Below are 16,052 nucleotides of genomic sequence, written 5' to 3'. Positions count from 1 at the left end.
TCCGGCTCTTAGTCCCTGAATACGCACAGACTTAGAAGCCTTGTCAGCACGCCTGATTTCCCGCCCCGCGCCTCACGCTGCCTCCGCCTGCTGTGTGTTCCTGTTCACACCCTCTCCCTTTATCCATGATACCTGCTCCTGCACGTTCTTCTTTCTTAGCAGTTACCTCAGTTATGGCTCCATCTCCCTCCTCTTCCTACAGCGGTACAGAGAGGCTGTGTCCAGAGAGGTGAAAGACTGGGAGGTGCCGTCATGAGATCCAGAATGCACCGTGGCCCAGCTGCACACTGTTGTGTGTGAACATCAACTTGTTTTGCTTGTTGGAGGTCAAAGTGTGACCTGGGACCATGGAACAGGGAGAAGCATATTAGCCACAATTCTTAGTGGCAACCAGTAGAGACATAGAAACAACTCTGGCTAACCATGGCAGAAAATGAATTTATCAAAAGGACAATGATTTAAAAATGAGCAAAGAACTTGAATAAACAGTCCTCCAAAGATTCACAAAGGGCCAAGAAGCACATGAAAAGATGCTCCACATCACTAGGCAGTAGGAATCCAAATCAAAACCACAATAAGATCCCACTTTGCACCCTTAGAATGCCTGTCATCAAAGTTAAGCACAACTGCCATAGGACCAGCGATTCCACTCCTAGGTATGTACCTGAGAGAAGTGAAAACGAGGACTCAAAGAAATCCTTACACACAAAGTTCACAGCAGCTTAGTCACAACAGCACAAATGTCCTTCAGTGGATGGACGGATAAACAAACTATCCATTCGTGTAAACATACAGTGGAATATTAGTCGGCTGTTAAACAGAATGAAGTACTGATACACGCTACAATGTGGATAAACCTTGAAAACATTATTTCCAATGACAGAAGTTAGTCATAAAAGGTCACATATATGCTGATTCCATTTATATGAAATATCTAGAATAAGTAAATCTACAGAAACAAATGCAGTCTGCTGGCTGCCGGGGGCAGCAGGAAGACGGGAGGTGGGGGTGACAGCTCCGTGGGTACGGGTTTTATTTTGGAATGGTAAAGGTGTTATGGAACTTAGAGGTGGAGAATGCATTAAAATGCCACTGAATTGGTTGATTTCATGTTAGGCAAATTTGATCTCGGCTTAAATCCGTCCATGTGACCTTTTATGACTAACTTCTGTCACTGGAAATAATGTTTTCAAGGTTTATCCACATTGTAGCGTGTATCAGTACTTCATTCTGTTTAACAGCTGAATAATATTCCACTGTATGTTTACACAAACGGAGAGTTTGTTTATCCGTCCATCCACTGATGGACATTTGTGCTGTTGTGACTAAGCACAATGGTCACGGGATCCTGGGCAGAGACAGAGAGCCAGGCTAGGGCCCTCTGTGGGCAGAAACAGTGCCTCAAGTTCTGCCTCGAAGCCAGTCTGGGTAGATGCCATGCCCTGCTGCCCAGCACAGAAACTGCAGAGTACCTGGCAGTGGCAACACTGGAGCCACTCTATGGCACCCCCACAACTGCCATGGCAACTAATGTTGGCCGTCCGGTGCCCCTCACACCCCAGACCCCAGGCTCCCATTCAGCTGCATCCTCTCTGGTCAGCATTTGTAAAGTGAGGCCCTTCCCTCACCAATGCATTTCCCGATGCCCCAGCTAAGGGTGCGGCTTTGGGGCATCTCAGCGTTCACGGGTGGAGGTGGCAGTGAGCGGGTCCTACCTGAGAAATCCATTCCACCCTTCTCATCCCGGGACGAGGCAGCACAATGCAGTGGTTCCCCATGCCAGTCCACGGACCAGCAGCCCTGGCATCACCTGGGAGCTTGTTAACAAAGCAAATTCCAAGGGCCCCAAACCTAGGGAACAGGAAACTCTGAAGTGAGGCCTGGTGATCTGGGTTGTACCAAGACCTCTGGCTACTGAAGGTGCAGGCTCAGGTGCGAGAACCACAGGCAGAGGCAAAGAGTGTGAGTCTAAAGTCAGACCACCTGAATATGAGGACAGGCTTTGCCCCTTAATAACTGTGTGTCTTTGGGCAAGTTGCTTAACACCAAGGGGACTGGTCACCGCAGCTTCCCTGGAACTGTCCCATTTTAACATTCAAAATCCCATGTGCTGGGAAACCCCTTAGTCCCAAGCAAACCAGGACAGTTGGTCACCCTAAAACTTACCTTTTTGCCTCACGTTCTTCTGGAAAATGAGGATAACGGGATGAGCTAGTACATCAAAGTGGGACAGAATCTGGCAAACACTACTGATGTCAGTGCAGATGAGCTAGGGACCTAACTTTTCTGATTCCTTCAGTCAACATTATACCACCTAAACTGTATTTTTTAACTAAGTAAATTGTAAAGTAAATAAGTAAAGTGCTTAAAACTGTGCTTGGCAGATAGTAAATATTCAGTAGTTCTTAGCTACTCTCATTTATCCTTTTTCTTAGTCAATATTTTGGGCACAAGTGAGTCCCAGTTTCCAGCAACCATCAGAGCAAACAATTAGAAGCACCCCAACTACTCAAGCTAGTCCCATAGAACCCTAAATGTCAATTATGTCCACCCCCACCTAACACGGATGCCTTCCTTCCACAGTCCTCCACCTTCAGAATCCATTCCTGGACCACTTTGCCAGGTTTTTGCCAAAATAAATTAGCAAACACCTTTCGGTTCAAGTCATTGGCCCCCGTGTGCGTGCAGGAATCTGACTTGTTATTTCAGTCTGGAGAAAACGAGAGGTGGCAGGGTAGGGCCCGAAAGGGGATGCCTCAGGACAAGGTGATCACCAGGTGTATTCTTCAGGAAAATGCTAGCAGCTGGCCATGGGAGGGAACCCAGGCTGAGGTGGGGCCCTGCCACCTGTAGTAACTGTCTCCTGGCCCACCCAGGTTGTTGGCATTCAGGTGGCCAACTCAGAAAGCAGGAGGGTACAGGGGGATTCAGTGGGTCCCCCAGGCCAGGCCTGCAAGTGACTCACATCCCTCCGACCCATCGCCATGGGCCACCCCCAGCAGCGTAGCGCACTAACTGCAAGGGAGGACGGGAAACCCCACCTAGATGTGTGCCCAGGAGAGGGAGTGTGGGCTTGGCAAATAGCTAGCAGGTTTCTGACACCTGGATCATCAGAACAACCAGGAGCATTGCTTTTGCTGGTGAGGGAGGCTCCATGAGGCCGGGGGCTGCCTGTCTTCCACGTCTTCCCGAGACAGCCCTGTTCTAATGGCCTCCTCCCTCCACGCGCCAGTCTTTCTCAATTAGAGACCTAGGGAGGGTGTGAAACCACCTGATGGTGTCGCTTTATAGCCTCTGATCAAGCTTTAAGTTTGGTTTTTGACTCTCTCAGTCTCATGGCTACAAGATACAAAAATTCCCTGGTTTTCTAATCACACCTGGACCTGAGAATTTGGACACTGAGCTTGACCTTCTTCCTTTTAAGCAGAGGGGGGACATGAGTACAACACCTTGCCCAATCAGACCTTGACCACAGGGTAATCTTTATGTTCTTCTATGACAGGACCAGCAGGTTCCCAAAGCCTCACCTTTGATGGGCACTTTGTTCTGGGGGACCACAGGACTAAGTGTCTTAGCATGGCATGCCATGGGCTGCTGATATCCTGTGCCTTAATACTACTGCATTTGCACTGTCCTCTGGCCACCTATCGGCCTTGGCACCTCTGCTTCCCTCGGGGCTTCTTGCTCCTCCTGTTCTAGGCCTATTTTTGTATCAATCAAGTTTCTTAGCTTTAAGCAACCAAAACCAACTCTGGTGACTCTAAGCAGAGAAAAACCTTGTCAAAATACTGGTTAGTTCCCAGGACCTCTTGGAAAGGCTGGAGGATCAGATCTGGAAGAGACCCCACTGTCTCTGCAGGGCACTGACACCACAATCAGCACCACGGTGGGACGGAGGGGCCCCCACCTTTGAAAGCTGCCATGCTGCCATCAGTTGCTGAGATGTGCTTCTTCACACCAGCAGGTTTAATTCAAAATTGGGCCTGGGGATCTGATTGGAGGGGCACAGAATGGGCCCAGGCCCCAGGTGCAAGGGAGTCTGGGAAAAGGAGGCAGAAAGGGCAGTTTCAGCTTTCTTTAAAAAAAATTTTTTTAATTGAAATATAGTTGATATCCAATATTATATTGGTTTCAAGTATGCAACTTAGTGATTGGACAATTACTACATTATTAATTGCTCACTCCAACTAATGTAGTTATTATCTGTCAACATAGAAAGGTGTTACAGAACTATTAACTATATTCTCTCTGCTGTACTTTCATCCCCGTGTCTAATTTGTGTTGGGATTGGGATTCTGTGCCTCTTGATCCCCTTCCCCTATTTCATCCACCCGCCCCCATGGTAAACACCGGTCACTTCGCGGTGTCTGTGAGGCTGCTGCTGCTTTGTTCATTGTGTTTAGTTTAGTTTTAGATTCCACATATAAGTGAACTCACATGGTATTTGTCTTTCTCCACCTGGCTTATTTCACTGAGCATAATACCCTCTAGGTCCACCCATGTTATCGCAAATGGCAGGATTTCTTTCTTTTTTATGGCAGACATTTTCAGTTTCTTTCATGGGAGGCAGCTTCTGTCTTAAAGCTGGGGGGATATCTCTACACAGGAAGGGGGCTGAGATGTACAGTGGCCAAAAGAATGATTCCTGTCTGCTGCAAGAAGCCCCCTGTACATCCAGGACTCCGGCGGGCAGTGCTGGCCCGGTCAGCCCACACTCTACCCAGAGGCCTCACCAGCCACTGGATTCTGTGCAAGGGGCAACAGTGATGGGACAGCCCTGTGCAGAGGCACTGTGGCCTGGAGATACACACAGTAACTGAGCTTGCAGCTGAGCCCACCGGGTATCTTCCAGAAATCTTGGAGCTTTGTGGTGGTCGCGAGGCAGGAAACTGAGATATCATCCCTCCTCTCCATGTGCTCTCTGTGTGACCCTGGGTGCACAGGGCAGCCTTTCTGCAAGATAGCACTGCCTTGCGAGGTTGTGAGGATTAAGCAAGATGATGGGTGTAAAGTGTGCAGCACAATGCCTGGCAAATGGTTGGAATGCAGTAACTGTTGGCTGCTGGTTGCAATCTTTCACGTTGGAGATGGTACATGACCCTTTCCTTTCTTCCTGAGAGTTCTATGACAACAGGTGAGCTACTTGGCATCCATCTGACAAATTCAGTGTGGACATGTCAGAGTCGGCTCAGGAAACTCTGGGGACAGTCCATCCCCTTCTGCTTCTCTTCTTTTCCCTTATTCTAACCCTTCCATCCCCTGGGCCTCTCTGTTTCAGGCTTCCACTTTCTTCCCACGGGACTGCCGACTTCCCCTGCCCTTATGTCATCTGCTGTCACTTACTATGACTCCTGTTCATTAACCATCCTATCTGTGCTCCTTCAGTCAAGGACACACAGTCTGGGGGTGGGGGGTTGTCCCTTAGGGAATCCATCTCGAGGTCTTTGTAAGAGATGAATATGGAGCAAAGACCTCCACCCCATCTTCTGGTGTTTGGTCCCTATGACGGTTACTTTTATGTGTCACTTTTACTGGGCCAATGGTGCCAGATATTTGGCTAAACATTATTTTGGGCGAGTCTGTAAGGGGGTTTTTGGACGATATCAACATCTGGATGGGTTGGCTGAGTAAAGCAGATTACCCTCCCCTTGTTGGGTGGACCTCATCCAGTCCGTTGAAGGCCTGAATAAAACAAAAAGCCTTGACGCTCCCGGGAGGGAGAGGGAGCTCTTTCGGCCTGACTGCCATTGGGCAGGGACGGTGGTTTTTTTCCTGCCTTCCAGCTTGAACTGAAAATGTGGCTCTTCCTGGGTCTTGAGCCTGCTGGTCTTTGGACTAGAACCACACCACCCGGAGCCTCGGTTCCTCAGCCTGCCAGCTACAAGTCTCGGGGTTTGTCAGCCTCCATAATCATGTGAGCCAAGGCTTTACACTAAATCTCCTAGCATCTGTATACAGATCTACTGGCTCTCCTCTGGAGAACCTTGACTACTACAGTCCCTAACAGGGGATGTGGCCCGGCCATGGCCCCGTGCCTGCCTGCTCTGGGCTGTAGGTGGCAGATGCCTACCACACACAACACGGTTTGCCATTGATGGTGAACTTCCCAGATGCTCCACTAGTCCCCTCAACTGGCCCCAATTGGTGGCCATTGAATTTTCCCACTTGACCCACAGCTTGGTTGCATGCAGATCTGCTGCATTCTGTCCTTTCTGCACAACTGCATCTCAGGGTCTCTAGTTTAGGGGATGGCGATGCTGCAGAGCCCAAAGGGAATGGAGGTTTATTTTCATTTTGTACCTTGAGCCTTGGGCACAGCAGGCATTGATAAGTGCCTACGCACTGTTGCCCTGTGTGGCGGACAAGGTGTAATTTCCTGTCCTCTCTGGACATTACAAATGTGAAAATGACCATGGGAATGAATACATGCCAGAGGAACAGACACAGAAAGCCAGTTGACATGGAAGTGCAAATGTTTACCTTGGAGCATGGGCATTTCTTTAGCATGTCCTCAAGCAGACGAATCAGGATCAGGATCATGAATGGAAGAGAAAGGCGGAGGGTAGGGGTGCAAAACTGCCAACTTCCTCCCAGTTAAACACTCGGTCTGGATTGTCAGCACCTCGGGGACATTGCTGTCGTCTCCTTGTTCCTCAGCAGGAGCAAAGCAGGTGCTGAGTAAGTGCTCCTGGCGATTGTGCAGCATGTCCTGAGAACAGGAAAAGGAGAAGACCCAGGTTTTGTACTGTCTTGGCAGCCCAAGTGGGTCATGGATGATGACCTCAGAGTCAGGAACAAAGGCAGTGGGCTAAAGCACGGACCTCGACGTCATGAGTGAGACTCTGGAGTCTGATTCAAACCCACACACAAAAACCAGGATTGATTTAATGGTGTTCCATTCACATACTCAGCAGACATTGACTGAGTACCTGGGTGCCAGGCCCCGAGCAAGCGGGTGTGGTGATGGGAGGTGCAGACAGCACGGTGGCCCTCCCTCTTCCACGGGTGCAGAGCTGTTCTCTACAGGGGAGGACACTGAAGGAGAGGAGCCCAGAAATGAGATGATCTGCCTGCGAGTGGAGCACAGACGGCTGCGTGGCTGGACTCCTCAGCCGTCCCTGAATCGGATCCAGCGGCTCTTTACTCCAGGCCCCTGCAGAGAGGGCAGCAGGTGCCCACCCCAGTCCAGGCCCCCGCCCAGGCGCTGCTCCTGTTTCTCACTTGGAGCCATGCTGACCATCTCAGACGCAGCCAGCCCGAGGGCTTAGCCCAGAGGCAGCTGTGGTGCGTGGGCCTGGCAGCAGGCTGGCAAGCAGGCGGGCAGCTGGAGAACCCTCGAGAATTAACCCCGACCAGGGCTAGGTGTCTCCTCAGAGGACACCAGGATCACCAACATCCCGCCGCCTGGTTTTGACGGTACCTCGCCCTAGTTCCCTGGCCTGGGCAATAGTGTTGATTCTGATGGTGGTTTGGGTTCTGAAGAAAACTGTAGAGAACGCTCCCAACCCTTGGGGTGTTCTTGTTTTGAAGTGTGCCTCCAGGACTGTTTGTCTTGGTGCCATGGTCCCCCAAGGACGGAGATGGCCCTTCTGGAACCTGAGGCTGGCCCAGGGTAGGTGGGCCCAGAGTTGGCCGAGGCCAGGCTGGGCTGCACACTGAGCGGGTGGGGGTGGGTGCTCCACGGTGCCGCCTCCCAGAGCCCTGCCCACTGCCCAGTGCCCACTGCCCGGAGCTGAGGAGCCAGGAGGGGCCAGCTGGGACAGAAGCAGGCCTGTGAGCACCTGGCCCCTTCCTCCCCTCATGCTCTGCTCTGTTCTCTCATTCTTTCTTCAGATTTAGACATGGCTCAAGAGCCCCCGCCCGGCCCTGCTTGGCCAGGCCAGAAGAGGCAGCAGGGCACAGCCACCTCCTGGTGAGTCTGTCTGGTGTTGCCTGCTAGGGAGGGAGGCTGGCTGCTGGCTTGTGTGGGGCTCTGGGGTCCCCTGGGGGTGGAACAAGGACCCCAGGAGGTGGCTCAGACTGCCTGTCCTACTCACTGGCCACCTGAGGAGCTCCCTTCTCCCACGACTTCAGGTTTTGTCCGTGACCTGAGAGAGTCCACCCAGCTCATTCTGCAGTCCCTTCTCACTGGTGTCACCCAGCACCATCCTGCTGGCAGAGGCAGGGGGCACCTGTGGGGTGCTTAGGGGCTTCCTCCAGGTACAGATGTTTGGAAAGTAGCAAATGGGAATTTCTCTGGGTGAAATCTTGCCCCTAGCTTGGGAAGCTTAAAGAGACCTTTAAACATTCCAACGGAGCTCACCAACCTCTGCCAGCCAATGCGCCGTTTCGCAGTCGTAGTGAGGGTGTATGTGAGCAGAGTGGCTCCTTCGTCCCCTCAGCTGTGTAATTGTGATGGCCACACTCTGCTCCTGACCTTGTTGTGGGCATTTGGGTGGTTTCTATCTTGCCACAAAGGAGGCAGGGAGGCTCTTGCGCTGTGTCGTTCCGGGCTGAAGAGTGGGTGTGCTCTCCCCGGGACCTCATGGATGCCCAGCAGGCTCCACCCAGTCCTGCTGGCCCCCTGAGGGGTGCGTGTGGAGGAACAATGGGAAGTAACGGCAGCTGTCCCATGGGGGCTCAGACTCAATTCACAGGGGCCCCTATCACTGGGGCAGGGGTGGGCCCTCAGACCCACATGCCCCCAGGGGACTCCAGTGGGGAGAGTGAAGGCCTCCCCGGGAGCTGAGGCCGCGATGGGTCTGCAGCAGCAGTGCTGAGAAGTTGTCGCTGTGGCTCTGGACCCTTGAGACGGTGGCAGAGGAAGGATAGGTGGGGATGGGGTTCTGGTGGCCCCTGACCTGCTGGATGACCTCTCCATGAGAACTGGTCAAGTCCAGGCTATGTGACTTGGCCCTCAGAATGGAACTTGTCAACCTGGAGGGGAAAGTTTGTGGCAGAACACTGCCCCAGGTCCTGTCCTCCCAGCCCCTGGTCCTGAGGACACTTCAGGGGGCTTGACCTCGGCCCACAGCGCCATTTTAACAGTGCGTTCTATTTCTCTTTATGTGGGAAGCCTGCAGACTGTAACCATTAGCCCAGACAGATGAGGCTGTGGACCCCATGCCACCGGGCCACTGCCCCCTGGGGACAATGGGACAAGGCCACACACCCAGGGTATAGGCCTCCACCCTGGCTGATGACTGAGTGGTGGGGAGCCAGACAGAGCCCCTGCAGCAGCTCATGTGGACTAACTCCAAACCCACGCTGACTCTGTCTCAACTTGGCAGCTCCCAAGTGTGTGCTCAGCAGTCAGTAAGACCATTCTTTCACTATTTATTTTTGGCTTTTTAAGAAGTCATTTTAGGAGAAATATATAAAGAAAGGAAAAAAAGCTACTTTGTGCATTGGCCGGGAATCGAACCCGGGCCTCCCGCGTGGCAGGCGAGAATTCTACCACTGAACCACCAATGCTACAGTTAATACTGGCATTACTGTGGAGGCTCAGGTGGTCACCCCAGACCCTCGTGCAATGCCGGGCTTCCGCGGAGGTCTCTGCCCAGTCGGGGAGGGGACCCCGGCCACCCCAAAGGTGTCCGGACAAGCAAGAACTTTCCCCCAGCAATGGCGCTCAGCCGGGACTCGTTTCCTTGAGCTTTGTCCTGGGCCCCAGCCCTCCCGGCTCTGTCCTTGCTGGCCCTCAGCAGGGGGGGCTGCCTGTTTTCGGCACCGCACCCTGGCCCACCCCACCCCACCCCACCTCACCTCACCCCGCTGCGCCGGGGGTGGGTACGCGCCCGCCCCGCGGGGCCCGCGCTCTGTTGGCTCACCTTCCTTCCTCTCGGATGGGCCTCCCACCACCGGAATCGGCTTCCAGGTGGTTCCTAGGCCGCCCACCGAGGAAGCGGTGACGGGGGTGGCCGGAAATCTCAGACGCAGGCCTGGGGATCCTGCGGGATGAAGGGGAAGGGAGCCTCCGAATGTCCTCCATTCCGCCCTGAGGGTGTGGGCGCACAGTACCAAAAAGTTGTTTCAGAAACTTTACTGCCTCCAGTATGCAACCTCCCCTCCCCTTAATTCATCACCTGCCCCAGCCCCAGCGCAGGTGGCGCCTGCAGCTCCTGCAGCTGTGTGCCCACTGGGCTTCCCAGGCCGGGACCCAGTTATCCCTCTGCACGGATCTCCGCATGGCCCTTGGGCACATGGAGGTACACGGCGCAGGAGAGAAGGGGGTAAAGCTGGGCAGTAAAGTGCCTGGAACCTTCCGGCTCTTCCTTTCTTTGGAGTCCTGGAGCAAAGGGGAAAGTGGATGGCCACAGCCGTAAGCCTGCCTGGCTGGCAGTGCCAGTGCTGGGCCCTGCTCCTGGCCATTCCCACACAAGGATTAAAGGCCCTCACACCCCCACCGTGGCTCTGGGCTCTGACTTAAGGCTTTCCTTTCATCCCTTGCCAGACAGGGATCCAGAGCATCAGCAGGGCCCCAGTCAGGCAGCAGTCTTTGGAAGGCACTGCTCTGGCTGGCCAGAAGCCTGTGGGTGATTGTCCCCCTCCTGCCACCTGGCAGATGCTCCTTATCAGAGGCCAGCCATGGGGAAGCTAGTTTGCTGATGTCTCCCCAAGTGACCTTGATCAAGTCCCTAGGGCTCTTCTGGTGGAAAACCCAGAATTCTAAGGAAAAACTGCATAGTCCAAGTTAAACTAAGGTCTGGGCAAGCACTCCTGGCCCAGTCAATGACCCCTTCCCCATTTTCCTCTGTCCCAACATCAGTAACTATGACCTGGAGTATGAGGTGCACAGAGATGTCCCTGCAGACGAGTGAGCCCTGACTCCTCAGCCCTCTGGGCAAGCGGGTGGGGCTGGTTGGCCTCACTCCCTCTCTGCCCTGTCCCCATAGGGTGTATGAATGCCAGAGGATCCCTCCACTCATCAGCCGTGTACCTGTCAAGATCCGGAGAACCCACATGGGCATAGGGGCCAAGAGCAGCTTTGGTCGCCACAAGGGCCCCAGGAATAGCCACCTGCCGCCCCCCGAGCAGATAAAGCGTGAGTGATGGGGCACAGCCCTCGCCTGCAGGGCTAGGACAGGGCTGGGTGGCCCTTAGCAGTGAGGGCAGATCCTGGAGCCCTGGCAGCACTGCCTTCTGACTCCTGGACCTGGTGGGCCACCAACTCTGGCCCCTCTCTCAACAGTCCAGATCGAGGAGCTGCACGCCATCATGGCGGAGCTGAGCCAGATCAAGGCCCAGGTGGACCACCTACTGGACAGTCTGGAGCTCCTGGACCAGCAGAAGGATCAGCTTCCAGGTCTGGCCCTGGTCACACTCTCAGCAGGCTCGTTTTTCCCACTGCTGAAGGTGCCAAGGACACCTGAGGTCCCACCTTGGGCTTCCCTTGTCTGCAGGGCTCCTCCCCGCCCTCCCCAGAGTGCACGTCCCCCGACTCCCTCCGCCTGTTTCTGTGGCTTGAGGACCCTTGTGGCTTCTAGGCTGTCCTGCGACCCCCACCTGCTCAGCAGCTGTCTGGAGCCAGAGCAGGGTCCCAGCCCATCTCTGTCTTGTCCCCTTGAGCCCTTGACGTCCTAGGTCAGTGCTGGGCATCAGGCGGTGTCTCTCGAGTCAGCCGGGGCCTCCGAACCTAGCCATTTACTGGTGTCTCTCCCTGCCAGGGACCGAGGACATTGAAGAGAGCAGGCATCCTGGGAGTAAGGATTCCTCATGCAGAACCCCTGAACCCCAGCACAAGCCCAGGGGCCAGAGGGAGGCGGACAGCTCCAGGGAGAGTGCAGACCCAGAGGAGGCAGTGAGTGGCCTGGCGCGTCCGTCCTCCCCTCATGTTTGGGTCCTGTGGCCTGTGAGCAAGGGAGGGACTCGGGTTGTGGCGGTTGGGGGAGGCATATCAATTCTACCAGAGGCAATGCCCTGATGCTTTTTATGCCCTCTCGACTTGGGCTTTGCCCGCTCAGCTGGGCCAGGGCCTACTGCTGGGCAGCTGCGCCAGTTCTGGGCTGAAATATCATGTCCTCCTGGAAAGTGGGGACAGGGGCCTTAGGGCATTGCAGAGGGAATGTCTCAGGTATGCCTCGTTGCCCTTAAACCCTTGCCTAAGAAACAGCTGGTAAGATTTTAAATCTTGTTAAAATCCAGATTTCTGCCCTTTTCCTGCCCCATCCACACCTGCTGCCCTAGGCTCTGTGGGATGTCGTGTACTGTACCGTGCTCCCCAGGAGAGCTGTGGCACGCTGAGCTTCCTGGGTGGAAATATCCAAACCTGGATTAAACAGCCCTTCGTGCAGCGTTAAAGGGCCCAAATGGCTCACCCCTACCCCCACCCTGCATCTGTGGTCCCCGAGGTGGACCAAGCCCCCCTGCAGGTTGGACCATCTCAACAAGGCTGCTGGGGGCTTGGCACAGATGAGCTTCCCTTCTTCTACCTGCCTAGCTCTGCCCCTTGGCCTGCTGGGTTCCAGAGGGCCCTTACTGTTACCCAGGTTACCCAGGCCCTGAGTCACATCGGGGAAAAGGATGGGCTAGGCGGAGAGAATGCTGTCCCATGGCTGTGGGTCCCCAGGTCTCTGGAAGAATCTGGAATAGCACTAAACTGCCAAGGCTGCCAAGAAAGGGAGGCGGGGGGTGGGGGGAAATGGGACATGTTTGCAGACTGCCCTCTGTTTCCTAGTCACCATGCCCATCAGCACTCCCAGCAGGACTCCTGCTTCTGTCTTCCTACAGGTGAAGAACCATGCGCCAGGCCAGGAGGGCTGTCAGTAGAAGGTTGGAACCCCTCCAAGCACATCGGCTCCAGGCACCTTCCCAGGTGGCTCCCTTCCTTGCCTTGTGTGGTTTTTCAAAGCCCCCCTCACCCCCCACGGGAGGCACCTGTTCTGGAGCGAGGGCAATGGAAGTGGAGGCACGGCTCAACCAGACTAGCCGGGAAGCCTCCCCGGTGGCAGCTTTAGCTTTGGGGTCAGTGTTCCCAGCTTGGTCCAGGGGCAGGAGAGAGGCGGCCGGCAGCTGCTGCACCCCAGCTGACCCTCCTAATGAAGCTGAGGTGCAGCCTCGCTGGGGGCTGTTGGGACAGGGCCTTCCTGGGAGCACATTGGCACCGTACTGCGGGTACTGCTTCAACTGCTCTTCTCCCCTCCCAAGTGAGGCCCTGCCAGTCCGCTGGACGTGGAGCATACTGCAGCAGCCCGCCTAGTATTCTCCAGCCAAAGTGGTGCACAGGAAATGTACTTGTGTTCCTACAACCCCCCTCGCGGTGTGAAACTGAGCTCTAAGGCCCTCGGCGTGTGTCCCACAGAACCCTTTTCAGCTCTAGACTCCCTATCCACCCTACAAAGGCAAACTTCAGAATCGGGGCTTCATTCCTGTTGTTTCTGTGATGCTATGCATGTCAGAGGGGAAAAATGAAATTTGTATTTCTCTTCCCTGGCCAGGGTTCTTGGTGTGCTGTCCCAGCCTCACTCTGGTCCTTGAGCTGCCCTAGGCCAGCTCGTCCTAGAGAAGCTGAGCAGGTCCCTGGGACACACAGGTTCTGAAGCTCATGAGGCTGCAGCAGAGAGGGGACCAGGCTGCTCAGCCTTCCTCCTGTCTAGACCTGAGCACAAAGCTGTGGGCTCAGAAGCCACACAGGGAAGATCCTACCCTCGTGGTCCATCAGCCAGGCCAGTTCTGCCCTCTGACACTGCCAGGCTGCTCTGGTTTCCCAACAACGAGAAGCTCTCACTCCTGGCAGTTCAGTTCATCTGCCCTCTCTCCGGAGCCAAGACTGGACAATGGGCACCAGATAAAGAAGCCGGCATGGTCCCTCACTTAGCAGCAGTGGCGGTTGTCTCTGGCTGTGCTGCTCTGCACATGGCCAAGGAAGGGTGAGATCTACCTTCCACCCAGAACCAACCCTTTCCAGCTACCCGACCCGGAGCTGTGGTCTTGCCCAGCACCAAACCATAGACTAGGGAGTGCACCCAGTACTTCTGGGGCCACACAACTCTCCCCATTCTTGTCACACCCCAGCAGCCATCTGAGTAGCAGCTCCTCCTCTTGCAAAGCACAGTTCCCTGCATCAACCCCTGCAGCTCCTTCAGATTCAGCCTGTCTCTTCTGCTCATCTTAGACACTTTTTAGACAATGCTGCCCCCAAGCCCTTGACACCAGTGGTCCAAGAACACACTGCCCAGCTCAAAGAGCCTTGCTCTTTAAATCCCATAAGAAGCACAATAAAAGACATTTTCAGATATAAAAGGGTTTTTGTTTTGTTTCAGCTCAGATATACGTGAGAAGGCACAGTTCCCTCGTCCCTTCTCTCAAAAGCAGCACAATTATATAGGAAGAAGTAACTGGTTGTCCTGCATAGGGTCCATCCCTTAAAATAGAGCCAGGTTCCGTTTTCTTTTCCTAAGTCCAGCTGAAGTCTTTTCCACCTTGGAAGTCACACTGCATTTGTAGGTTTCTTCCACTGGCTCATAGCTGGGAGCCAGCTCAAGTAGAAAAAGTTTCTTTAATGGAGCAGTTTATTTAAAAAATCGTTTCAACACAGCTGTGCATCAGCTCTACGCGCGCCTCTGCAGATCCTCTCCCGAGCTCCGCATTCTCAGATGGGCGCAGTGTGGAAGCCCACCGCAGGGTCCTTTCAGATCGGCGGCAGCTCGGTCCTCGGCGTCCGTCGTGGTTCAGGACGGCGCGGCGGCGCCCCTGCGGCGGGCGGCCCTTGTCAGACACTGATGCAGCACAGGGTAGAGGCGCTGGCAGCCCTCGAGGCCCAGGCGCACGGCTTCGGCCCAGCTCTCGGTCGGGCCGCCCTCCCCGCTGCCCAGCAGCCCAGCCACCTGGTTGAGCACGGGCATGAGCGCCACGGTGAGGCCGGCGGTGGCGCGCTCCTCCTCCAGCCGCGTGGGGTCCAGCAGCCAGGTAGGCGCGGGCCCCGGCGCACGGCTCAGGCCGCAGCCCACCACCAGGTCGTACATCTCGACGCCCGCGTCGGCCAGGGCGAGTGCGGCGGCTGTGAGCGCGGCAGCGAGAGCCGAGCCGCCATCCTCGAGCAGCAGCGCGGACACCTCGAGCTGCGCGCGTGGGTAGCGGCCCAGGCGCACGGCCGGCTCGAGCGCCTCCTGCAGGGCCAACGCCAGCTCGCGCTCCTCACCGCCTCCGGGCGGCGCGCGGCGCCGGCGGCCCGCGAAAGGCGCGCGGCGGAAGTCGCAGAGCAGGCGGCCGCGCAGCGCAGCCGGGGCCTCGCCGCCCCCACCCGCAGGGCCGCCGCCGCGGTCGCCGCCCTCAACCTGGCGCGGGCCAGACACGGCGCACAGCACCTTGGTGCCTCCCGCTTCCAGGTAGGCGGAGCCCTTGGCCTGGCTCAGCAGCCCGGCGCGCGCGTACACGGGCCGCAGTCGCGTCGGGTCGCGGGCGGCGGGCGCCTCGTCCTCGTCGGCCGCGTACAGCTGCGGCGGCTGCGACTCCTCCGGCCCGCGGATGCGGCGGTGATCCCCGGGCATGGCGGCGCCTGGAGCGCAAGCCACTTCCGCCCGTCTGCACAACCTCTCAGGCCGCTCTTCCGCCAGCTTAAAGCCGCGCGCCCGCGCGAGAGCTGTCGGGATAGCGGCGGGCGCCGCCGCCCCGCCCACTGCAGTCCTGGAGGGAGAACGGCGAGCTCAGCCGAACCCGGGGACGGACGCCCACGGATGGACTCCGCAGGCCTGAGGAAGTGGACCTGGGCCGACCTGGCTGACCTCTAGCCTTCCCCAACAGAGCATAATCTTCCTCCTTTCATTTGTTAAGGTTGTTATTATCTTAATTTTGCACCTATTTGTGTAAGTTTCCCCACTGCCTTGCCCAAGAGGGCAAGGACCGCTTTGCCTTGGTCACTTCTGTACCCTCAGTGCCGTGGCAGCCGTGAACGCTTGTTGAATGAATGAATTCAACTGTCTGTGTTCCGCACTAGTGTGAGCTCTTTGTATTCCTAACACTCCTCTTGGCACGTTTGTCGAAGCCAGGTCCTCAGTGCCCTTTGCCTGTTTCTCTCACACCCCAAGTAAGGACAGCCCCACATCCCCAGGCCTGGGACATCTGACCTCTGCTGC

The 16,052-nt window shown here is 55.7% G+C and overlaps 1 protein-coding gene, 1 long non-coding RNA gene and 1 other non-coding gene across 3 annotated transcripts; all 3 read right to left on the bottom strand.

Moving 5' to 3' along the window:
• Nucleotides 1-34: 34 nt before the first annotated feature.
• On the bottom strand, nt 35-10,408 carry LOC140846948 (uncharacterized). Its single transcript, XR_012126510.1, has 3 exons — nt 9,810-10,408; nt 6,481-6,709; nt 35-339 (listed from the first exon to the last, which is right to left on the bottom strand). It is a non-coding gene; the product is annotated as an uncharacterized lncRNA (long non-coding RNA).
• On the bottom strand, nt 9,383-9,453 carry TRNAG-GCC (transfer RNA glycine (anticodon GCC)). Its single transcript has one exon. It is a non-coding gene; the product is annotated as a tRNA-Gly (tRNA).
• Nucleotides 10,409-14,205: 3,797 nt separating the features above from the next.
• Nucleotides 14,206-15,490, bottom strand: EXOSC6 (exosome component 6). The gene has a single exon (XM_017677751.3). It carries the CDS (start codon nt 15,465-15,467, stop codon nt 14,649-14,651), a length of 819 nt encoding a protein of 272 aa, XP_017533240.2. The 5' UTR covers nt 15,468-15,490; the 3' UTR covers nt 14,206-14,648.
• Between the last annotated feature and the right edge of the window lie 562 nt (nt 15,491-16,052).

This window comes from Manis javanica, chromosome 17 (genome assembly GCF_040802235.1).
Source record: "Manis javanica isolate MJ-LG chromosome 17, MJ_LKY, whole genome shotgun sequence".
In the NCBI taxonomy this organism is placed as follows: domain Eukaryota; kingdom Metazoa; phylum Chordata; class Mammalia; order Pholidota; family Manidae; genus Manis; species Manis javanica.
Note: the sequence above shows the minus strand (reverse complement) of the source record. Positions and strands in the feature narration are given on the sequence as shown.

Bases quoted from the DNA above. Each gene is read 5' to 3' on its own strand.
- EXOSC6 (XM_017677751.3), bottom strand. From the start codon at position 15,467: ATGCCCGGGGATCACCGCCGCATCCGCGGGCCGGAGGAGTCGCAGCCG.